This window comes from Uloborus diversus, chromosome 2 (genome assembly GCF_026930045.1).
Source record: "Uloborus diversus isolate 005 chromosome 2, Udiv.v.3.1, whole genome shotgun sequence".
In the NCBI taxonomy this organism is placed as follows: Eukaryota; Metazoa; Arthropoda; class Arachnida; order Araneae; family Uloboridae; genus Uloborus; species Uloborus diversus.
In genome coordinates this window covers 219,206,808-219,232,458 of record NC_072732.1, presented here as the reverse complement: position 1 = coordinate 219,232,458, position 25,651 = coordinate 219,206,808, and the positions used below count along the sequence as shown (strand labels likewise).

The window sequence follows — 25,651 nt, the reverse complement described above, 5'->3', positions numbered from 1 at the left end:
TTGCCAGTACAGCCAAATAGAAAAGTTGATTTTTTTTTGCACAAAAAATCTTTCTGTACTAGCTGAGCTGATTGGAATAGTTAAAAAATAATTGGAGTTACAAAGTTATGTATGAAAACACTTTTTATATATCTTGCTCTTCAAAATCACCCAGGCAATTTCAAAAATTGTGGGGGCTTAATTTTTCATCATTGAATAATCTAGTATCGCCGGTGCTCTCAGCTTCAATGAGATGTCATCTGCCTCCTGCTGTTATTCACTATTCGAGACTGATGAGTCCATAACAAAGACGAAACTGCAGTCTCTGGATGCAATAACCGATTTGTCGGTATATTGCTTGTAATTTTTCTTGCCTCATACTAAAAATTTTACTCATAATTGAAACATTTTATTTTTCCTTTTCAAAATCCAATCCTGATAATATAGAGCCAATAATGCAGAAAAATAATTATCATCAAATATTGTATTAATTTCTTTCGAAACTGAATCTATTACTTCATACAAAATATTAAAAAATCAATGTTTGACTTCACATCATCATGTGGATTTTTGTCTTTTTTTTTTTTTTTTTTGTCTTTTTTTTTCGCCTTTTTAAAATTGGTTCGGAGGAAGAATTTTTTTGAAAAGTTTCATGATTGATTAAAATATACATCTATGTTAAATCTATTTTTTGTTTCAATTGTAGATTGAACCATGGTAGTATGAATGCACAATTCAATTGTAGATTGAACTGTGGCTTGAATAGTCCGAAAATTACGGGTAGCGAGTTGAGGACTTTTGATAGAGTAAAGCATTTTTCAAAAACTTTCCTCAATACATACAAATTGAATAAAAATTCAAACGAAGTCATACATGCTAAAGGGCATGAGCTTTTTCACCACTGAAAGAATCGTTTTGCAATAATTATTCCAGTCGTCAAATTACTGCTTTGAAGTTATAGAGAAATGTTTTTATGGTTTTAACTCTTGAAGACCATCTTGTGTCACTCTGAGATTGCATAATTATAGAGCCCCATAAAAAGTATTTGTTAGGATTTTTTAAGCAATAAGCACATGAATTTTTAAGAAATTTCTATGAAAGCATGTAATGCATTGAGCAGCTGAGTGCAACGTGTTTCTAGCAAATGAAAGCGATGAACACTAATTAAATAAATATACAGTAGACTCTTGTTTTACGCGGGTTTATTTTAAGCGGTTTTGATCGTACGTGGTTTAAAATTTGACACTTTTTTTTTTATTTTACACGGATGAGCTTTGGTTTTACGCAGATGCGGCATTACAAACACATAAAATTATCCTCTCTTTATAAATCCCAACTCATAAAAATTGCAGATTACGCGTAATCAACTCCATTTTGTCGTGGGCCACTGGAGACATTTTATGCGATTGGTTTAAGAGCTCTTTCTAGAAGTAAAGTTGTTAAACTCACACAGTTCAGATTTCAGTGGAAGAAGAGCTTTTAAGAGTGACAGAGGACAAAATCAACGAGGATACCGATGGCGGTGACTCACAACCAAAAACGTTCACATTAAAAATTTTGAGCCATTCCTAGACAATAGAAATGATCTTTCTGATTTGTTAGGGAAGGTATATTCTATCATAAAAATTCTTAATGACTGCCAAAAGACTATAATAGCCAGTTCCTCTTTATAATGAACATGAAATTAATCTATGTTTTCTTTATGCATGTAGTGTATAAAAGTCGATAGGAGTCTACTTTAAACTTATTATACATACAATTAGTCATCACTAGAATAAAGTACTTTGTTATCTACGGAACCAAACCCTTAATTTAACACTAGTTTTGGATCTCAATTTATGCGGTTTCAATTTATGCGGCATTTCTGTGGAAGGTAATCCTCGCGTAAAACGAGGGTCTACTGTACACTTAAAAAATGAGCGTACCAGTAAATGTAAAATATCAAGGAATTTTTTTTTTTTTGCGCGAACCATGCAGCCACACCACTTTTCACGAGCCTCTCATATTGGACATACCATCTCTACACTGGGTACACAAGTATGAAATATTTAGCCTATGTGAGGAAATGTTTTCTTTAGTTAAAATTAACCATGGTTCTCTATCAGATTTCTATTTTCTGAAAAGGCCGGAAAATACTTCATGAATTTCTAAGTCATCATCCAAATAACGAAAAACACCATTTCTAGTCTGGAAATGTGTCAAGTTTCATAAAATAGTTACTGAGATCCAGCGAGATTTTTTTAAATAAACATTAATTTCCGACTTATATAAATTGAATTCATCCATTTTCTGCCATTCTGTTCAAAAAAGTTGGGGGTGCGACCGCCCCCTCTTGAACCCCCTATTTGCCGCCCCTGACGATATGTATTTCATATAATCCAAGCCCAAGTTATAAGCAAATCTTTATACATAAAGGGCTACTTCTGTCCGGATGTACGGGGTAAACTTCAAAACTACTGGACGGATTTTAACCATTTTTCATGGGCGCCCATATGCAAAGTTGCAAGGGGGGGGCTCAAATATTTTCCCCGTGGTTTAGCTGAATATTCCCCCTATATGGGCGCCCTTGCCATTTTTTCACCATAGATAGCTACATTATCTGGGAACAACTTAGGCTATAATTTATTGCTGAAAAACTTAGGTTAAAAACGTAGTGATCGAAAACAGTAAATGTCATGTAATTTCCACATCAAATGATTAAAGATAAAACCCATTGTTACAAAAATTCGTTGGCTAACAACAGCAATATTAAAAGTAATCATACTGAAAATTTTGAATCAAGGCTTCCCCGGAACAAACATAAATTTAAAGTCATTTAAACATTTGGAAACTCTACTTTTTGCACCCTGAAAGAAACATAGTAGAGAGCTTTTTTTTTTCTTTTTGTGTGTGTACTATTTAATTAAATGAAGCAAGCGCACCGTTTTTTTAGTGATCTTTGTTTTTGTTAGTTCATATTTTGGAAATTCTTCAAATTTTATATGCTTAAATTTGTGTTTTCGTTTCTAAATGAATATTCGTTGGTTCTTTATACTTATTGCTATTTTACTTTTATGGGTAAGGAAGAAGCTTGATTTTTAATCACGTCAAAGAGGTGTGTTTTGAGTTTTTTCAGTTAAAACAGAAAACGAAAGAAAGTAGCGATTGTTTCTTACAATTATTACTGACCCAGGTAACGTTGGGTATTTTTGCTAGTTATATAATAATAAGAAGCAAAATGTTTACATGTAGAAACAGATCAGGAGCAAAACAGCATTGTTAATGCACAAATTACAGAAAATATAGTGTGCAAGAGTTCTGAAGTTTTAAGGAAAAGGCAAAGTCTTTTGCGCAAGTTTTAAAAAAAAGTATTTCGTTGAAAAAAGTTTTTTTTTTTTGAATGCATTGAAACATAGCGAAATTACTCCAAAATAAAAATTTCTAGCTTGTTGAAGTACTTTAGACACAATATTGTTCTCTTGAAATTCAACGGAATATTTAGGATCAAATGATTAGTTGAATTTAAATACATATTTCCCTTTTTTCATTACTTTGATAAAAGAAAAACTTAAAAGCATGCATAGATAAAGCGGGGATATTATATTGAACACAAAATAAAAGAAATTCTACTCAAGTAGAGATAATAAGTTTTTAAAAAAGCCATAATGCAATGGTTTTACTTAAAATTGATTTGAATATAGTTTTAAATAATCTTTGCACCAAAAATGAGGCATCAGAATTTTGTTATTAAACAGAAAAATGTGATTGATGAAAATTTAACACAGTGTTGATTAATCTTTTTAAGTAAATGATACCTCAAGCAGAATTTTAGAAAACATAGACAATCAGACAATTAGAATATTTCTGCTTTCATAAATGAAACAGAAAGTAGGAAATAAACATTTCACATACTGTTTCAGCTGGAACGCTGTACAATTCTGGAACCAACTTGAGCCCATTTTCTTTTATTAATAGACTGTCTAAAGCATCTGAAAACTCTTCGACCTGAAAATTATTTTAATAAATGAGTGAGACAATATTAATATGCACTCAGTAAAATAATTTTCAGCTACACACACAATACTTACAGTCTCCCGATCTCCTCGAAAGCAGGCATCGATGATGTAGTAACAGAAGAATAAAGGCCACTCGCATTCAATGTTTTCAAACACTTTCAGTTCCCACGGTTCATAGTAGAGCCGTTTGGAATCCTGTAGATCATGAAAGCAACATTATTAATAACAAAGTTTCAAAATTAAAAGTTCATTTTAAAAATAAAAGCCATTCACAAAGCCGTTATTTAAGGTTCAGAGGAATCTTTTGCTCAATGTTCTGGTAAAATAAATTCAGAACACAACTACATTCATAATATTTTAGAGAAGCATAATTTTTAAGTGAATGTTAATTTTTTGCTGCATGATTTTCATCCTCGAAATAGTGTATTAATCTGTTCAAAGTGCAACATTCAGTCAAAGTGCAACATTCAGGCACAAAGAGGGGTCTGGGGGTAAACTTTCTAAATAAGTTCTCAAAACGCAGCTTTAGCCTGTAATTGGTGGATTTTAGAGGGGAGGGGTTATAAGGATCTGGGCTTGTATTAGACCTCAAAATATAGCTACAGTTTACAAATATCTCATAATCATTTAATAATCCCTTTATTTTCACCATCATCCAACCCCCCCCCTTTTTTTTTTTTTTGTTCTTTTTTGAAACATATAGAGGTGAAACATATTTGCACATTTTGTTTTATTGTACTTTTGCAGTAAAAATAAAAAATTACTTCTTTGGCAGTCCTGAAACCATCTCTCAAAAACCTTCGACAGCCATATCTTCCCTAAAAACAAACATAAAAAAAAGTTTTTAATTCAGCTTTCGTTAAATGAAACTACATTAAATTCATGTAATACAGGACAATAGAAAATAAGCAGAATTATTCAAAACTTCAAATTACCAAATAACACAAGAATTATGAATCGTTTGGCACAGTATAGCCTACTAAGGCTCTTGTGCCAAAAAATTTAATCAAACCAACCAACCAACATTAAGCTGTTTCATTACGGAACTCTTTTCGAGAAACCAATTCCGAAAATTTTCAAATTCAGATTTGAAAAAACAATAAGTATGATTATTTAGAGTTTGGTCTAAAAAGCTATATCTGTATATTAATCCAGAAAAGGCAGTTACTGGAAATATGGAACGAGTATAGATTATTTATACATGCTTTTACAATATTTTATGGTCTCCTTCCCACTAAAACGTTTTCATTCTTTTTTTAGTACAGATCAAAATGAGCTTAAAAAACCTTTTGCATTCTTGACAGAACATAATTTAAACAAACGATTACATTGCTAGCGAGGTTTCATTCTTAGCATTATAACTCTACTCATTACCCACACAGTGCCTGTGCTAAAAATTGAAAGAAAATCCTTTGAATTAAAGAAAAACAAATTACACAAAAATTACACTTGCAGTAGCTTTGAAATGTGAAAAACTTCATAATTCATCACCAAATTCGCCAAGCGACTTTCTAATCAAAAAGAAAATCCATTAACATATGCACAATGAATTTAAAATAAAGTAATAACAGTAAAATATTCATAAGCAACAAAGGCAACTTCCTCCAAAATGTTTTTAAAAAAAGTAATTGAAAAATTGTCTGGAAAATGGACCTAGTGTTATAGTTGAAGATTGGCTGGAAAGTGGACATAGTGTTATAGCAATTTCTCGAAAGAGAAGCCTTGAAAATTGGCTCAATTAGAATCACTTACATCTCCTGTTCTAATTAAGTTCGCGTTCGACAAGCTCAACAGGTAGTCACCATTTAACCGATCACGTGACAGCTAATGATCACATGCTTCAATCAACCAATCAACATCTTAAAATGGTAACCGCTACGGTAACCGGTAGATGATAGAACGCTCCGGTTAGTAACCGGTTACTCACCGGTTGACCAGTAAGGGTCGTTGAATGCAACGTAAGTGAGAGAAATGGAACAAAAACCTTCTTGTTTGGGAAGGAAAACCCTTTCCAATGATATATAATGTTAGGGGTGGGGGAATTTTTTCAACTACCAATTTGGCGAAACATGTGAAATTTTAGCTTAATTAATTAATTAGAAAAAAACTAATTCGAAATTTAGAATTCGAGCTTCGAGGTGTACACTCCCAGGGTACGTTCGAATTTTGTGCCAAGTTTCAGGGCTGTAAGTGCTATGGATTCTTCTGGCCATCGGGTACAAACAAAGAAACACCGTCACCTTTATATATATAGATGAAGGAAGAGCCTAAAAAAAGTTAATAAGTTATTCTTTGCAATAGCTCATTTAGTTGGCACTCTTTAAGCACCGAAACTTTGCTTTGATCATCAGGTGTTGCTCTATACAGCTGCACATAAATAGACTTGGTTAAACTAAAACTTTTAGTAGAGAATTTTTAGCTACAAAGCTGTAACCCATATCTTTCAATATAATGGTTAAAAAAATGTTTGTCTACTAAAAGTAGAATATTTTAAACTCATTGATACCTTTACTTGCAGGTATTATTTGTCGTAAAAATTATAATCACATTTTTTTCTTTAACAGTAAATTTATACTGATGTATGTTGTCCTTAATTTATTTGCTAGAGACAACCCACTCCTATATAAAAGAAGATAGCTATATGAAACCAAGATTTAATAAAATAAACTTCTGCAATAATAAGATTTGATTAATGTAAATTTTAAATATGGAAACGTCAAAGTTACTTTATATATTTTTTGAAATGATATTCTTAAAACTCATTTTGCTTTTTTTTTAAACTTTCATAAAGAAAATAAATGCTCGTTTTCCTTTTTGAGCAAGTATTCTTGCATTTTTCTGCTCAAAATGCTGGTAACAACAATAGAAAGCTGGTAATAATCTGGCTATTATGGAAAATATAGATTATTTTGAATGTTTTCTAGGAAATATCAGTTTTAGTTGCTCAGTAAACCCTAAAAAAAATAATAATATAATAAAAAAAATAAAATAAAATAAACCTGAATATGAGATTGTTTATCTATCTAGCTGAACTAAATTTAGGAATTTAGAGTCCATTGAGAATAATGGTGTGGTTTGACTTGTCAACTGAAGGCAAAGCTTAGGTATTAAGCAGTAAGTTAATACCCATAAACCAGGGTTAAGATAGAACTACCTGCAATGCACCAACAGCCCGGTTTGTTGTTCAGAGACTGCAGTATCGTCCTTGTTATGAACTCATCAGACTGGAATAGACAATAACCGAGCTGGAGGCAGATGTCATCTCATTAAAACTGAGAGTGCCAACAAACTGGTAGATAAAGTAAATTTAGCACATCAGCGAGAATCTGCAGTAAATGATGCAGTTCATCTCGTCAATCGAAGACAAAGCTTAGGTAATATGCAGTTACCACCCTTAAGTAAGGGCTAAGGCAGAATTACATGCAATATACCAACAAGATGTGATAACTGGTCTGTTGGTATAGTGCATGTAGTTTTGCCTTATCCCTGGCTTAAGGGCCATGACTTACTGCTTACTGATTAGGATAATTTTACCACCTCCCTTACCTAATTTAGATAATAAAAACAAATCTTTCTTACTCGTAACTTTTCTTCAATGGTATCTTTAGTGAGCTTAATGAGGTCAGGGTTTTCAACAGCAAATGCTGGAAATCCAATCACAGATAATAATGCAGCATCCACCTCCTAGAGACACAGAACAAAGATATTTTTTTAGCTAACTTTAGACGATTTAAAATAATTTTTTCATAAGCGAATTTGAGAAAGCGTTTCAACATATATGTTAAAAAGACATAAAAACAAATTTGTTTGGAGAAAAGAAACTTGAAATATACGAATTATTCATACCTTTGAATTGGATTCACGTGGTAACATGGACTGCAGTACAGCCTGGGAAGAAGAAAGGAACTAAGTAAAGAATATAGAAAACAAAAGAAAAAATAAACAGCGCTTGCATGTTATCTTAACCAAGTTTGGCTTATTAGGCATGCTTCTTTCAACAGTCACAAAGTTGACAGCGAAATAAGAAAATAACTGAAATAAACCTGGGTGCTTTGTACAGCTAGCAATATGGAATGTAACAGAAATTGAAATTGCCAAACATGACAACTTATGCAATGTTTGAAAAAGTTCTGATAGTATGTAACAAGTGAATTCTTAATTTGAAAATAAAAATTTATTTAATGAACATTTTTTGTGTTTTCATTAATTGAAACTAAAGAACAGGAGAAGCATTTTTAGACATAACTGTAAATTTTTTTACTTCTCTTTTACATCTGCACATTTTGGTCTAAATTTGATAATAAGTTTTTGAAAGTTCTTATTCTAGAAAATGACTAAGTTACTTAAACCTATAACCATTAGGATTCTAAGAAAAAGGTTTGGAAGAAAAAGAAGAAAGGGATGTTTGAAAGAAAATTATAGATATTCAAAACAGTTATATATATATTATCGATGTTGGATTCACCCAAAGACTAAAAGAGTTATAGCTGAGGATTAAAATTTACCTTAATTTACAAAAGAATGTGTAGCTTTTAAATAATTTATTTTCCAACTTTTTCCTTAATATTTTCAAACCCTTCCAATTGCCCCTTATAACACCTCAGAATGCAGAATGCTGTATCTATTTTCTATTTTTTCCACTGGGCCCACTATCTCTAATGTTATTCTGTATCTGCAGTTAGATGGGGTCCCTGCATTATTCTATTGATACCACCCCTAAAAAGAGTCAATGCAAGAAAGACAGTGGGAGCATTAAATGAAATTTTCATGAGCTTCTACGTCAACACCCCCCCCCCCAACCAAAAAAAAAACTTTAAAATTGGCCTGTTTGCAGAGCTGCTGAGAGGCCATATCAGCCTAGTTTGAAACTATTTTCCTGGCAATTGAGGGGACCTAGTTCAGAGTCAGAGTAGTCCATGGGCACCCATATGGGGGGAGTGGGGTAGCTCAAGACCCCCCTCCCAGAAATTAGAACTTCCTTGCTTTTAGTGCTTTTTTCTTTGCAATAACGTAAAAACAATTCTTCTCCAGCCATTAATGATTAAGTTATTGAAAATATCAAATTATAATTAACTGTAACCTCTTCTGAAATCAGTTTCCCTGGGGGAAAATATCCTGCTAAAACATGGGGAAAATATCTGAGCACTCCCCCCCCCCCCACCCCCACCCTTACAATTTTACATATGCGCGCCCTTGGAGTATTCCCAGCGACCAAACTGACTAGAGACCTACTCTCGAGATCCTACTTACAGTGAAACCTGTGTATAACGATACTGTCTATAATGATGACCTGTCTATAACGATATTTTTTTTGGCCCCAGCAAAATGTCAGCATGAATAATCAAACTGTCTATAACGATAACCTGTCTATAACAATATTTTTTTTGCCCCAGCAAAATGTCAGCATGAATAATCAAACTGTCTATAACGATAACCTCTCTATAACAATATTTTTTTTGGCCCCCAGCAAAATGTCAGCATGAATAATCAAACTGTCTATAACGATAACCTGTCTATAACAATATTTTTTTGGCCCCAGCAAAATGTCAGCATGAATAATCAAACTGTCTATAACGATAACCTCTCTATAACAATATTTTTTTTGGCCCCCAGCAAAATGTCAGCATGAATAATCAAACTGTCTATAACGATAACCTGTCTATAACAATATTTTTTTTTTTGACCCCAGCAAAATGTCAGCATGAATAATCAAACTGTCTATAACGATAACCTGTCTATTACGAAATTTTTTTTTTGGCCCCAGCAAAATGTCAGCATGAATATTCAAACTGTCTATAACGATAACCTGTCTATAACAATATTTTTTTTGGCCCCAGCAAAATGTCAGCATGAATAATCAAACTGTCTATAACGATAACCTGTCTATAACAATATTTTTTTGGCCCCAGCAAAATGTCAGCATGAATAATCAAACTGTCTATAACGATAACCTCTCTATAACAATATTTTTTTTGGCCCCCAGCAAAATGTCAGCATGAATAATCAAACTGTCTATAACGATAACCTGTCTATAACAATATTTTTTTTTTTGACCCCAGCAAAATGTCAGCATGAATAATCAAACTGTCTATAACGATAACCTGTCTATTACGAAATTTTTTTTTTTGGCCCCAGCAAAATGTCAGCATGAATATTCAAACTGTCTATAACGATAACCTGTCTATAACAATATTTTTTTTGGCCCCAGCAAAATGTCAGCATGAATAATCAAACTGTCTATAACGATAACCTGTCTATAACAATATTTTTTTGGCCCCAGCAAAATGTCAGCATGAATAATCAAACTGTCTATAACGATAACCTGTCTATAACAATATTTTTTTTTTGGCCCCAGCAAAATGTCAGCATGAATAATCAAACTGTCTATAACGATAACCTGTCTATTACGAAATTTTTTTTTTGGCCCCAGCAAAATGTCAGCATGAATATTCAAACTGTCTATAACGATAACCTGTCTATAACAATATTATTTTTTGGCCCCAGAAAAACGTCAGCATGAATAATCAAACTGTCGATAATGATAACCTGTCTATTACAATGTGTTTTTTAGGTCCCAACAGTATCATTGTAGACAGGCTTTACTGTATTTGTCACTGACATACCTCCCTACCTGAAATGCCGTCAAGTCTTAATCCAGTCCCAAACATAATGCATGATGAGTTAACAAGCCTTATTACAAATAACCAAAATATTTTTGAGTATTTGAAAGTAGGAAATCACAAAAACCATGAACAAGTTAGCTACAATATTGTGAAAATTTCATGCTAATTACTTGATTCATATAATTACAAAAAAAAAAAGATTAAAATATTTTCCTATAATTATTATTAGAACATTCTAGTCAGAAAAAAATACAATTGATAGAACACATGTCTGAGAAGCAAGCAAAGTTAGTATTAGAATTCTTTTAACTTGATTTTATTTCCAACAAAACTAAATGTGTCATCAAACTTTTGTAACTAAAATTAAACCAAAACCAAAATTGAAATGATTTTGAAAATTCTTCAGCCATTCCAACTATGTGAAATTGCAGAACAATTTGATTTTCATCAAATAGTATTCTTTCTACAAATTCAAAACTAAAACAAAAGCAATCATTATTTCAGCTATTTAAAAAAACACATTATTTTTTAAATACTCTATTGAGCATTTAATTTTTTCATTTAAAATTTCACTTTTGCATTTAATTCCATGAACTTTTTTTAAAAATGAACCATATCAGTAAAATTTAAAAAAAGAGAGACAAAGATCAGTTAATATTTTTATTTCTATTTAATAAAAAAATGCATGATATAACTTGGAAAAACATAGGACAATCTTTCAAATTAAAATGATTTACACACCTAGGGTTGCCCTGGGGCACTGAAAAATATGGTGCGCCCCCCCCCCCCCCCAAAAAAAAGAAATATGAAGGTAATTTTTGGATATTATTTTGATAGAAAGAAAAGTCTAAAATAAATTCCTGATTTTCATGTAAGAAATTTTTTTTTGTTGCAGATGGAGAAACTATGATGGTTAAGGTAAATCATAATGTGCTTTCTGCATTCCTTTGTTTTCTTGTAGTACATTCTTCTATATTGTCATTATAACCAAGTTTTGCAGTCAAACTTCCTTCTATTGATAATAGAGCTAATGAAGATAATTTATTATCAGAAATGAGAGTTTGCAAAGGACACTTAGTTCTCTTCAATAGCAAAAATGATCGTTCTCCACTACAATTGAAGATTGGCAAATTCAAAAACAATTTCAGGGCTGTATCTACATTGGCAAAAGTATCCATTTACCATACAAGTTTATGGACTTTTTTTTAACTTTTCGGTCATTAAACTTTTTTTTCCAATGATTGAACTAATGTGAATAAATTCATCAGGAAAAGATTCCTCCAAATCACAGGAGTAAGATTTTTGAAGATCTTTTGCACTTTCTCGAATATTTTGCTTGTCACATTCAAACAGGCAAGAAAATTTCCTTAATATGCCATCATAGGCCGACATTCTGAATTTTAGTTTTGTAATCAAATTATAACAGATTACGTAAAAACAGGAAACCTTGAAACTTTGCTCAGAGTCTAATATGACTTCTTCACATTGTCCATCATAAAACTGTTTTGGAGTTTTTTTCTGTCTTTTTGCACTCTGTCCCTTTTTGCTCAAAAAAAAAACCAGAAATTTGGTGCCCCCTTTCCTTTCGTGCCCCGGGTCTGGGCCCTGAATGCCCTGCCGTAAATCAGTCCCTAACAACATTAAACAGTCATTTTTAGTGATACAAAATAAATAAACTTCCTTACATGGCATTTTTGAGCTTCATCAGCAAGGACGTGTATTACGGAGGAAGGACCACCTCGCCCTCCAAATAAATCCAATTCATTCATTGCTTCCAGAGCAGCCTGAAAACCCAAAAATGGTAAGAATGCGCAGAGCACTGACTTAAGAGGGGCAAAACATGAAACCAGTCAATAAGACAGAAATGAAAGAATAGCAAGATTGGCATAAATGCTTCGAACAAAATTGGTAGAATCACAAAAATTCATCTTATAAAATCAGTACCATCACAAAAATAATATAGTAAAAAGAATTTTGACTAGAACTAAACCAGCCCACTTTCTGGTGCACAAACAATGATTTTCTAGCATCACATCAATATTTCCTTAACTAGCTGAGCTTGCAAATTGGGCCAAAGATATCTTTTTAATATAATAGCCCCTCCATATAGTGACCTTGTCGGGAGACAACAAAAAATCGCGATATATCCAAAAACGCAATATAACTGAGGTTATAAAAAGTAACAATTCAATTAATGTAACAATTTATATCATTTGCATTCATAAAAATAATACTTTATTATCATACAAAGATGATTTTATTAATAAAAACAAAAGAAAATTTGTCTAGCAATTTTTTTCTTAAACTAAGAAAAAATAATTTTAAATATTTGTATTGTTTTATGGTGGCATACGAATCGAAAGTTGCAACTTAAACTGCAACAAATTAAGTCTTTGTAAAATATCTACAGATTTTATTCATCGACTAAAAAAAAAAAAAATACTTTTTCTGAGAAATATAACTTTTTTTTCCATAATAAATATGAATAATGTATAATGTAGTGCAACACTTTTTTTTTTAATATCGTTCTTTGGGAGACAGAGGAAACTCACAATATGTTCGCGATTTGTTATATGAGCGATATAACAAGTCATAATGTAAAGAGTGGCTACTGTATTTAAAACTGATTTCAAACAACAACATATGCCTTTCTTCTGATGCAAAAAAAAGGGGAGATATTATATGCTATAAAATTTATTTCAAATTCAGTTATTTTTCAAAAAATTTCAACTGTTAATGTCTTTTCTACATGGAACTTTAAATTAAGCTATTTCGTCTAGTATTTCAGGGTTCATACTCAATTTGGATAAAAAATTTCCATGACTTTTCCAAGACTTTTTCAGGACTTCATAAAATTTTTCATGACCTTGTTATACGAAGATAATTATACTATTTAATGTAAAACTTGACAATTTCCAGAAATGGGCATTAGAAAAATTGTTACGTGAGCGCCACTACCTCATTGGAGCACTTACTTGTAACTGAAAAAAAATAAAGTGCACACTGCAGAAACTAATATAAATTATTCTTATTTGTCTTTGTCATACAAATTCAAACAAAATAAAAATACAGTGAATGCAATACACTGATGTTTAAATGTCTAACAAATATTTAATAATTAGAACCGAATAGTAACGCATGGGACAAAAAATTGAATGAGCCATTACTAATTTTCCAATAATAAATTTAATTCATAAAAACATTGTCCTTTGGTGTCAATAGTGCATCTAATCATCCATGTAACTTGACAGTAAATGCTATTATTAAAATAAAGTCAAGTTTTTCAGCAGATTCCTTTTTCTAAACCAGATATTTCAGTTGGCCACGAGGATCAGTTTTGCGAGCTGATGTTTTAGAGTGTTAGAATTCCCCTATTTCTATGTTCTATTGCCTGACTGAAGTCTTCATTTTCTAAAGTCTTCAACACATTAAGATAAACTCTGGTAAATTTAATAATGAATTTTTTACATGTAGTTGAAACAAACTCGGATGCAATTGAAATACACTTTTTGAGGGGGTGTGGCAAAATCAGGAATGTGCAAGTCCACTACTACAGAATACAAAATATAAAAAGTGCTGAAAATACTGGTGAATTCACAATTCGTGACGCCCCAGTAGTAATATTACATTACAAAAAAAGGTGAGCGGCTGTTACAGAAGCAGATGAAATTGTTCAGGTTGTATGCAATTTTATTAAATCACTCAATATTTCTAGCGCTCTTTTAGCTATTGTTACTTTTTTATTGCCCAAGACAATTTTCTATGACTTAAAATAAATTTCCATGACTTATAATAAAAATATTAATTTTCCATGACTTTTCCAGGTCTGAAATTTGTTTATTTTTTTCCCATGACTTTCCAGGATTTCCATAACCCGTACGAACCCTGGTATTTAAACGCATAATTTTACATTGAAGAACAGAATTACAAAAACAAATTTATATTACTATATCAAGTAAAAAGATTTTTGGTGATCTGTTAATTTTTAACATGTTAAATAAGTTCAATCAAAGAATAAAACAATAAACATACTTTTGCCATTCCAATGGAACTTGCATTCAATTCTGGAAGTCCATGATTAGTCTTATCACCTCTTTCCCATATACCATAATCCTAGAGGGGGAAAAAATTATATACTTACAGTAATATACAACAGATTCAGATTTAATGCTTAAATTCCAGTTCATTGCATTCTTATATGTGTAATTTATATTGCAATTTTTTTTTTTGGTTGATACTGCCGTAGAGTATTAACAGCATAAAAATGTTTAAACATAATTTCTCCTAAAAAAATTAAGTTTGAGAAATGTAGTTGTTAAATAAAAAAGACTAGTTGGTCATTGACTCTTAAAGTTTGTAAAAATAGGTGGCCAGAAAGCAAAAAGGGTCTACAGACCACTGGCTACTAATAGAAATTTTGACTTTTCAATTCTAGAATAAGGCCTGTTCTTGGCAGGGTTGTTTTTTTGGCCGGACAAAACCTATTTTGGCCATGCCAGCATCTAAAACCCGTTTAAACCAGCCAAAACTGGATTTAGTCACCATAGAGCTGGCCAAAACTGTATTGTATAAAAGCATACTAATATGTACAATGTTTCACACTTTAATACATAATTAAAATAAATAGGATGTCTATTTATCATAATTGAAATAATTTTTAAAACTGATTTATTGATTTAAATGCAACTTTTCTTACATTAATATTAAAAAAATTTCACAGCAAGGGCAAAAGACGCTCGTTTATTAGGAATACAAAACAGTCTGTAATATAAACTAATAGCTATCCTTCACAAAACTTCTAACATGCATTCAATGAATTTGAAAATAAGTAATATACTTTGATTTAATTTGAAATTCATTTTGTGTGCATAAAAATTATAAACACAACTATATATTGAGCTATTTACACTGTTCAAAACATATTTTTAAAGAATTATGACACATTTCTCCTACAATGTGATTCACCATCTTAAACATGCTGCCATTTATTACTTACCTAGGGTGTAAATTAAATGTTTACTGAAATAATGAATAGTGACTGATTATGGGATAGATGTTTCTTTTTTTTTTTTTTTTTTTGTACTTATTTATTTTAGTTAAAAATTTTGTTATTTCTTATATCCACATTCAATGGCCAAAACTGAACAAAACTGATTTTATCCAAGCCGGTTTTAACCGGTTTTATCCATGGTTAAAACCACCACTGGGCGAAACTCTTACAACCCTGGTTCTTGGGAGATTGATGTTTTGACTTTTCCCATCACATGTTATTTGCAATTGCTTAATTTACTGGCAGAGTATGATATAACTTGCTTTTCTCCCCCCCCCCCCCCTTCTTTGGCTATTAAGCTTACTGATTGGCCAATGGTTGTTTGAATACACGCTCATAAAAAAACACATTCCGAAACCGTAGGGAATTGTAGGGAAAAAGCCCATTTTACAAATAAAAGGTATTATCACAAGAAACATTGATTGCAAAAAGGATACAGAGAACTATTTTGAAATGATAATTGCACAAATACATTAAATTATGATAAGTATAAAAAGTTAAAAACATTTATTATTTCCTATTTTGTTTACCAGTAGATTTGCAGAGTTTTCAAAAACTAAATAAATAAATAAAATAAATCTAGGCATCCCAATGATATCTGGAATAATGTTTCTAAGGGTCAAAAGGAAACATTTGACGCCATTTTCAATAAATTAAACATAAATGCGGTTTAAAAAAAAATAGTGAAACTAATGCACACATACAATTAAGCACCATAATTGAAGAAACACTTCTTTCTCTTCAATCACGTCAATTAGGAAAAGGAATAGTCAGATTTGAATTAGTTTTATATATTTAATTTGGTACCTCACCTAAGCTTGGAAATCAAAATCCAATATCTGCTCATAAAATCTACTTAGCTGCTCATATCTTACTCTCTATTTTTGCATCGGGGAATGATTGCCACTGCTTATGAATAGTGACTCATCATTCTTAATCCTACTACATCAAAAAGAAATTTTCATGGCACACATAATGAACACAGTGAAAAAAAAACTTTGCAAAAGGAGACTTACTGGTATACAGTATGCAGACTCTATATAAAATACTAAGTTTTGTATGAATGCCACTTCATCTAAGTTGAAGATTATCTGTAAGCCTAGAATAGAAACAAACAATTCATTGTAAAACAATAGTTTGGGGAAAACAATCTTAGTGGTTAAATGAAAGTAATGCACATACACATTTAAAGTTTTTTCACTACAGCAGTTTGAAGTTAATAGTAACTAAAATACATATTGTAACATAACCTGTAAATAGTTTCTTTTAATGAATATACAGCCCCCGTACATTCGGCTGAAATATACGGTCCCCTCATTTCTGAATGATAAAATTTGTGAATGGAAAGAAATAAGAAAGAGTAGAAAGGAGTAGGATTTTCTGGAATATCTGAGAAGCTCTTTTTCGATGTGTTTAAATAGCCGTGCCGCATGATAAAAAGTCAGTCTTGAGTTAGTTTTGGCTTGTGAAACGTGTCAACGGTACGCTGGAGAGCTTGTATTAGCTCTGTTTTGTGAAGCCTTTTGAGCTGTATTTTTGCGTATTTGGATGTAAATATGTGTGTAACTGTTGAGTTTACAGTGTTAATTGATATTTGCCTAATTGCTGATGATTGATTTAGCAGTTGTAACTACGCTCCCTGTACATACTGTAAATAAATCTCCTGTGTTTTCTCAAGAACTGTGTCGTCATTTCAAGAAAGTTTGAAGCTGCACCGGAACTCCTAACAATATGAAGCAATTAAAAGCAAAGGGATTAAGTGAACATTTTCAAGTTTTGAGTAAAATGCGTTTAAAAATAATGTCCTAGGTAGACTTTCATTGAATTTTTTTTCTAAATCATGCTATTATAGCAGCACCTAACCTACCAGGGTTACTAGTATTATCTCTTTCCCCAAGACAGAGGAGAGGTTCCCTACTATTTATACTGGTAATCTCAAAACTTTTAATTTCGCCACTTAGATCCCTTTGCTTCTCACAGTCTCATATATTCTAAATAATTCTTAAAAAATTAATAGGTGCTGAAATCCCTCAGTCTTGAGGAAGGTATGTGAATAAACAGCTCATACTGAAAGCATTAAGACTACCAGTACATGAATAACATAAAACAAAGAAAAGCAATTGCAGCAGACTGGGCTTTTACCTGATGCTGTCATCTGAGCAAGGGTGAGCAGATAAAGGGATGTGGCATCCAACTGCAGGTGTCCCCAACCACTGTCAGACTCCACGGTGGCCCCCGTCTCTGAGCTGTACTTGGCATGCAGGGAATCCATCTTGTTCTGAGTCTCCTTGAAACTCTCCAGTTTTTCCTTCTGTTTCATCATGGACATCAATAACCCTCTCATCAATTTCACACAGCTCTGAAATACGAATGAAGTAAATGTTAGTGATATCATGTTTCATCTGTTGGATTGAGTTTGGAGATTGAGATCAACAGTTAACCTCATCAAATGGTTTTATATCATTGATGTTGCAGTAAAATATCATTGAAGTGAAAGCCAACACAACGAATGATCCGTTCCAACGAAATAAATTTTCAGTGCTGATTTAACTGCTATTATATTGTTTGAATTCCATTATATGAAATTACTGTTACAACCAGGCCTGGCTCTGCGTACTCGCAGACCTCGCAGTGCAGGGGGCCCCATCTCCTTAAGGGGCAAAACGTCCTAAAAAATTGAAAAAACCTAGCATTCAGACTTATTAACATTGCAGATATACACTGTTGGCCTCTGGGGAGGGGTCCTACAGATTTTGTTGCAGGGGGGCTCAAAATTCATAGATCCAAGCCTGGTTACAACAAATAAAATTTTAGGTCCCTTGATGTTGTTGTAAATGGATTTTACTGTGTTCTTCATTTACAGTTAGGCAAAACAAATTAAAGTTTGTGTTAGTTTTTCATGTTAAAATTCTATCTTTTATTATTATTATTATTATTTTTTTTTTATTTATTTATTTATTTTTTTTAAGAAAATCTTACAGTTCCTTTAATAGAGTTTCAAAAATTAGATGTTGAATGTTTCACTCCATGATAATTTTCATCTCAACCAAAATTAATTTATTTTAAGTGAAAGAATTTCTGATTTATGTTAATTCATCTAAATAATGGAAGAATTTATATTAAAATGAACATTAAAAAATCTATTTGATAAAGTGTTGATATTAGGAAATCAATTTTTACCAGAAATATTGTTTTGAATAAATTCGCCAGGAATTAATAACTTTAACTAAAAGGAAAGTTTAAAATGCTTGCTGCTACAGATAATATATTCTGTAATTCTCAAGAGAACTTTACTAATTTACACAATTTTAATCCATTCATATCTGCAATTACAATAAAAAAAATTAATAGGTGCATAATTAATAAGGCATAATTAATAAAAATAATAAATAAAAATAAGGCTTGGTTGGCAATTCCATATTTGAAAGAATGATTCTTGATCAAAAATTAGACCGATTGATTAAAGTGAAGTAACTTTCATTAAAAAATGTTTTCCTTTGCATCACACAATTAACAATTAAGAAATAAAAATATATTTAATAAATAATTTTTAAATATTATTTTTTCATGTGTTTTGCTTTGTGATGGAGTGACATATTTGTAAAAGAAATATTAAAAACATAAAAGTATGTTAAAATTTTTTTTTAAATACCTTTCATTTTAAGACCAATGGTGATGTTTCCTTCAGTCAAAAGTACTACTATTAGTCACTAAAATTGATAGAATAAGCAACAAAAAATACTTGGAGCGAGAAAAAACTTTCATTTTCCCAAAGTCAAATTTTTAATTAATTTTTTTAAATGTCCGATTTTGAAAATAAGGCGTGGTCTTTATGACGTCACAAATGATGCACTTTGGCGCATCTGCCTGCCGCGTTTCCACGTAATGATAATCAAGAAGCAAATTAAATATTGCTCTCTACGCTTGCTATCAACCATATTGTTGCCAACACACATAGTAAAGAAGCGAATTAAATATTATGCTCTGCGAATGGCAGTTCATCATTTGTGATGCCATCAGCAGAAGCGTAAACAATGAAAGTGCACTGATTAAAATATAATTTTAAAAATATTAAACTTAGTCAAATTATTTTAAAAATGGTCAGATTTTATGCTTTTAAGCATGCTCTTTCAGAAAAAAATACTTTTAAAATTTTGGAAATGACCCCACAATGAACTAACAGAAATTTCATGAAAAACTGATTTATTAAAACAAATATGATGATCACAACCTCTAAGTTAAAAAAAAAAGAAAAAAAAAAAAACATTTTTTTCTGTTCTACTTCTGAACCAAATGTTATGTATATAACAAAGTAATTTTACAATTCTTTCAACATAGCAGACGGAAAAACATAAAAAATAAAGTAATATAAAAGTTTCAAAATATTGCAAATAATTTGACCTGTTCAAGCTCATAAGTTTTGGCTCTGTCTTCATCTAAATCTGCATTTTTCTTGTAGGCCATGGATAAGGCCCAAACAGCCATAACTGAATAAACGCTGTCGCGAACCCAAGCATGATCATTTCTTGATGTTGATCTTATCAAACCTGTCACTGGATTCTAGAAAAAAGAATTAAAATTAATGTCAATGTCGTTCATAAAACATCAAATATGTTACCTATCGTAACAATGCAAAAATTAAAGAGTTATGATAAAACATGTATTTAAAATAATAAACAACCATGACAGGATGCGATACATATATATATATAGATATATATATATATTTAATATGAATTTAAACTATGGTAGAATAGAAAGATTAATGTTCACAGTTAATCTAATGTTTCTCATTTCTGTTACACCAACCATTTGAAAAAAAAAAACAATTATTTAAAAATATCAAAGCATAATTTAGAAATCAGGCAATACTTTTGAATTTCAGTGGAAACATGGCTAGACTTGTCAGTCTGGATAGATTGTTCAACAAACATCGAATAGGTTCTATTAAATTTAACTTTTATCTTTAGATTTTTTTTTTTTAATGAAACTGAAATAATTTTATAAGTTAACAATAAATATTTCATAAATTATATTGTTGGTTTGATATATCTTGCCCTTTCACATTTATTTGAATATAAATCAAAGACCGCTTAGTAATTTAACTGAAAATATAACTCTAAAATTTCACAATTCTCCAGCAACTCAATTACGAAAAGTCTGAGAAGAGAAATCTGAATTGTTTTAAAACAAAATATAATCCTCATAAAAATGAAAACTAAGACAGCTAGAAGTATTAAATCTTTTGATAAGGAATATGCTTAAAACAATGATAAAAATTCATGTGCCAACACCAGTTAAGTACGATGTAAAAACTGAGATAAAACTCCATACGGATCACAACAGTTATGGTCCAGAGCCTCCAAAAACACCACTATATTTTGACACAAATAATTAGTAGGTTTGGGATGTTACTGCTATTTAAAATATTATTTTGAATTGATGATTTTATTGGCATTATTTACTTTTGTTTCTTGTCGAATTCTATTTTCAACCATATACAGTAGACCCTCGTTTTACGCGGTTTAAGATTTGACACCTTTATTTTATTTTACGCGGATGAGTTTCGGATTTAAGTGGATGCGGCAATGCAAACAAGATAAAATTTTCCCCTCTTTCAAAATCCAAAAGATCGCAGATTATGCGTAATCAACTGCATTTTGACGTAATAATTAAGCTTGGATCCCTGGAGACATTTTATGCGATTGGTTCCAGAGCTCCTTCCATAAGTAAAGGTATTAAATTCACAGTTCAGAACTCACTGGAAGAAGAGCTTTTAGGAATGACAAAGGAGGCCGAAACCAACGAGGATACCGACATCAGTGACACACAACCAAAAACGTTCACATTGAAAATTTTGAGCCATTCCTAGACAATATAAATGATCTTTCTGATTTGTTAGTGGAAGATTCTATCATGGAAATGACAGAAGTGATCACAGATGCTTTAATGCTCGGCAAAGAATTACAGAGAAAAATTCTTAATGACTACCAAAAAACTGTCATAGCCTGCTCTTCTTTATAAACAGAGCACGAAATTAATTTGTTTTTTCTTTATGCATGTTGTGCATAAAAGTCGATACAGTAGAAGAACGTTAAAATGCACACCTTGGGACCAGAGCTTTTGCGTTATACAGGATTTTTCGTTATATAAATGATTTCGCAAATTTTTAAACTAATATTCAGAATATATCCTATATATTAGCACTTCAGAATGAGTTTTATCTTCAATGAGCATTAAAGCACCAATATTACAATTAGCTATTCACAAAAAAATATGTTTCACAATCAAAAGAAAGTGAATTATCCTGCAATTCTGCTAGCTTCATCGTTTGCATAACAACTGCATTTTCAACAGCCATCTGCTGGTATTTTGTTTTTACTGTGTGTACTAATTTTCATTTTAAAACTTTGAATTAAGATGGAAAGATGAAAAACTGTTTCAAAATTTAATTTTACAAACAATTTTTATGCTTGCAAGACCAAACAGAGGGAGTTTTTTAACTTCAAAACCTATTGTTTACTTCTGAAAAGTTGTGCGGTTTATAGAGAATTGCGTTATATAGGTCGGCGTTATAACGGTCTTCTACTGTATAAGTACAATTAGTTATCACTAGAATGAAGTATTTTGTTATCTACGGAACCAAACCACTATTTTAACACAAGTATTAGGTCTGAATTTACGCGGTTTCGATTTATGCGGCATTTCCGTGGAACGTAACCCCCGCACAAAACGAGGGTCTACTGTATTACATGACTTTCATGCTTACTGCAGTTGTTGGGAGGGTTGTTATCAGTGGCGCACACAAGAATTTTGCAAGCGGAGGGTCCACGTTCGAAAGTCCCACTCTCATATTATACCCCAAAACACCGTTTTGACTTGATTTTATAGATTTTCAAGAACGAGAAACAGTCAAGAATAAACTATTAAATCCATAATTAGTATTATTTAATGAAAAAATATGAATAACAAGTACTGAATAAAATTACTAAAAAGCAAAAAATTGACGCATTTATTTTTCTCATAATTCAAAAAAGGAAACAAAGCAAATTTATTGTCGTGGAAGTACCATATGGTTATCGAATTTCATAGATTCTCATTTTAATCTGTTCTTCTACAAAACTAAAAACATGGTTATTACAGTTTATTCATTAAAAACCAATATCCTGTTTCTTATAGGCAATTCAGTATAGTAAAGTGCACAATATTTTTTAAAATCTTTTAACATAAGAATTTTATTTTGTCACGTGTTAAAACTGAAATTATTGTAACCTTTGTTTGAAGTTATTTTTACGTAAAAAATAGTACGTAGAATCATAATCAATTGGGGTAAAATAAATACAAGCCCTATGGGAGGGGTCTGGATCCTCTGGACCCCCCCCCCCTGTGTGCGTGCCACTGGTTGTTAGATCTAGGTCTGAAACCTGACTTGCAGTTAATTGAGCTTTACCCTAATATGTAGGTTGTTTTTTTTTTCTTAAAGCTCCGTTTTCACAGTAGGAAAGCACAGTAGGTGCATACCAGGATATATTGCATATACCTCTGTCCAAACACTCAGTTACTGTCCAGTCCAATCTGCTACTTCCTGTTGAGCTACAGACACAAAAACATGGCTATCTCTATCAAGTCTTCCGCCAAATGTGAATTGAGAAGTGTTATTCGTTTCTTGCAAGCAGAAGGTAACAGGGCAGCGGAAATTCATCAAAGAATAAGTCATGTATATGGAGACAATTCAATGAGTGCTGGTGTTACTCGTAAGTGGTGCCGAAAATTTAAAGAGGGCAGAACTAATGTGCATGATGAAGAGAGTCAGGGACACAAATCTGACTACAGAGGACCTTCTTTAACGAGTCGACAAAGCGGTTAATGAAAATCGAAGATTCACGATAAGTGAATTATCGATGCAAATTCCAGAAGTTTTACGATCGTCCCTACATTCTGTAGTTATAGAAAGGTTGTGCTACAGAAAACTTTGTGCTCACTGGGTCCCAAAAACACCATCAAAAATCACTTTCAATCATTGGTGGCAACGTTCTATGATGAGGGTATAGAAAAGCTTATGCACTGGTACCACAAATGCTTAAATTGTCAAAGTGATTATGTGCAGAAATAATACGCATTGTGCTTTACTTTTGATACTAAAATCTTTTTTGTATATTCACCCTTTTTTTTAATAGTCAAACGGAGCTTGACACAACCCTTGTATATATCTAAGTCTTCATGAAAACTTATTCACACAAACTTAATTCATAAATCAAGGTGAACAATATTAAAATCCCACAAAAGAAGTCATCAAGTTTGATATTTTAATTCAGAAAGCTAATATACTTCGGGACAGTTTGTTTTTTCCTTCTCAAAATGAGACAATATTAGTTTTATTATCAAACAGCTGATAGTTAATTTGAATAAACAATGCCACTGCAGTTTTTTCCTTAAAAGAACAGATCTTTAACGCCTACAGAAAAGAATATTTGTAAATGAAAAAAAGACCTAGTCTAAATTTTGGATTCAAGCGTACATTTATTAACTTTTGTAATGTATCGTTGCAACTATGATCATCATTGAAATTTTGGTGGAAAATATAGTATTTTTACATCAAGACCTTTAAATGCAGTATTTGAAACTTAATGTTTTATTTGGCGACCTTGAAATCATTAACGAAACATGACCTTGCACAACCTTCAATTGACTTGTAAAGCATGGTTTAGGACCCAATTATATAAGAACACAGGCAACAGAATATGACATCAATAATAGCTATACAATACCTGATGATCCAATATAGTACGATGGACCAAACGCTGATAATAATCCAGACGAGCACCCGAATTACTCCGACTCCTCATCTTTCCAAATTTACTTTTAAATTGCTATTCTATTGGCAGAAATATATCAATTATTCATTCATCTCATCTTTTAAACTATTCCAATTAATTATTTTCCAGGAAAACATATAAAATTTTGTCTTAGAATGAGACATTCTTCCATATCTTCCCCTCTGATGAAATGTAAATAAACAAGAGAAACAATTCCGTCACACAGCTTGTGGAAACGTTACACTACATTTGACGCAAATGAACTAAGCATATGAGAGATAAAAGCACTAGGCCTCTCCTCTTTGATATGCATAAAAAAGGAGCCAAAACAAAACGGTTCGGGAAAATTTCCTAGACCTTGACACATTTTAAAAATTCATACAAAATCAATAATTTGTCATATGAGGCAGTGAGAAGCAAAGGAATGTAAGTGGCAAAATAAAAAATTTGGAGATAACCAGCGCAAAAGGTAGGTGACCCTCTCCTATGTCTTGGGGCAAGATATATACCTAGTAGCCCTGGTATGTACTGCTGTATAGCATGATTTAGAAAAAAAATCAATGAAAGCCTACCTAGGACGTTATCTTTAAATGCGTTTTACTCAAAACTTGGAAAAGGCCACTTACATCCCTTTGCTTCTCACTACCTCATATGAGGTTTCTGCTGTCGAGTGGTTAGTAATGCAGAGACGGAAAGGTCGATTAAAGGATGTATATAACCTTCTTCTCTGAGAAGTCAAATTTTATCCTTAAGTACAAGTAGCTGTATTTTAAGATGTGTTACTCGTATAATTTTATGGTAGTTCATTAAAGGTGACATTAAGTACGAAAACTTGAAAATATATATTGTCAAAGCTCAAAGAACTGATACTGAAAACATGTTGAAAAAGGAACCGCCCCATAAATACCGAATTCCTACCATACCTATCCTACCATTGCAGACAGGCTGGTCATTAAAGGGAAAGTTCAATTCCCCCCTCTCCCACTTTGTGAATGTCAGTGGACGTGATTTTGCATTTTTTGCATAGTTTACATTGAGTAAATACCCTTCGTCTCCCCCCCTCCCCCGAAAAAATTCGAAATGACGGCCTAACTGCAGAGAACATCGAAGGTAAGTTACCGAGTCTCCGGAAAAGGGAGAACCAGGAATCCTAGAATAGATTTAGCGCGTAGTTAATTAATTAAAGAA

The 25,651-nt window shown here is 31.9% G+C and overlaps 1 protein-coding gene across 1 annotated transcript in view; it reads right to left on the bottom strand.

The window, feature by feature from the left end:
- LOC129216276 (probable phosphorylase b kinase regulatory subunit alpha) overlaps window positions 1-24,659 on the bottom strand; it is a 72,228-nt gene extending 47,569 nt beyond the window's left edge. The window contains exons 1-11 of the mRNA XM_054850482.1: window positions 24,416-24,659; window positions 20,049-20,207; window positions 17,790-18,006; window positions 16,664-16,746; window positions 14,630-14,710; window positions 12,283-12,381; window positions 7,821-7,862; window positions 7,554-7,658; window positions 4,739-4,792; window positions 4,047-4,169; window positions 3,871-3,963 (exon numbers count right to left, since the gene is read on the bottom strand). Coding sequence (XP_054706457.1) covers window positions 3,871-3,963; window positions 4,047-4,169; window positions 4,739-4,792; window positions 7,554-7,658; window positions 7,821-7,862; window positions 12,283-12,381; window positions 14,630-14,710; window positions 16,664-16,746; window positions 17,790-18,006; window positions 20,049-20,207; window positions 24,416-24,493 — 1,134 coding nt within the window. The 5' untranslated portion in view covers window positions 24,494-24,659. The remainder of the gene's footprint in view (window positions 1-3,870; window positions 3,964-4,046; window positions 4,170-4,738; window positions 4,793-7,553; window positions 7,659-7,820; window positions 7,863-12,282; window positions 12,382-14,629; window positions 14,711-16,663; window positions 16,747-17,789; window positions 18,007-20,048; window positions 20,208-24,415) is intronic.
- Between the last annotated feature and the right edge of the window lie 992 nt (window positions 24,660-25,651).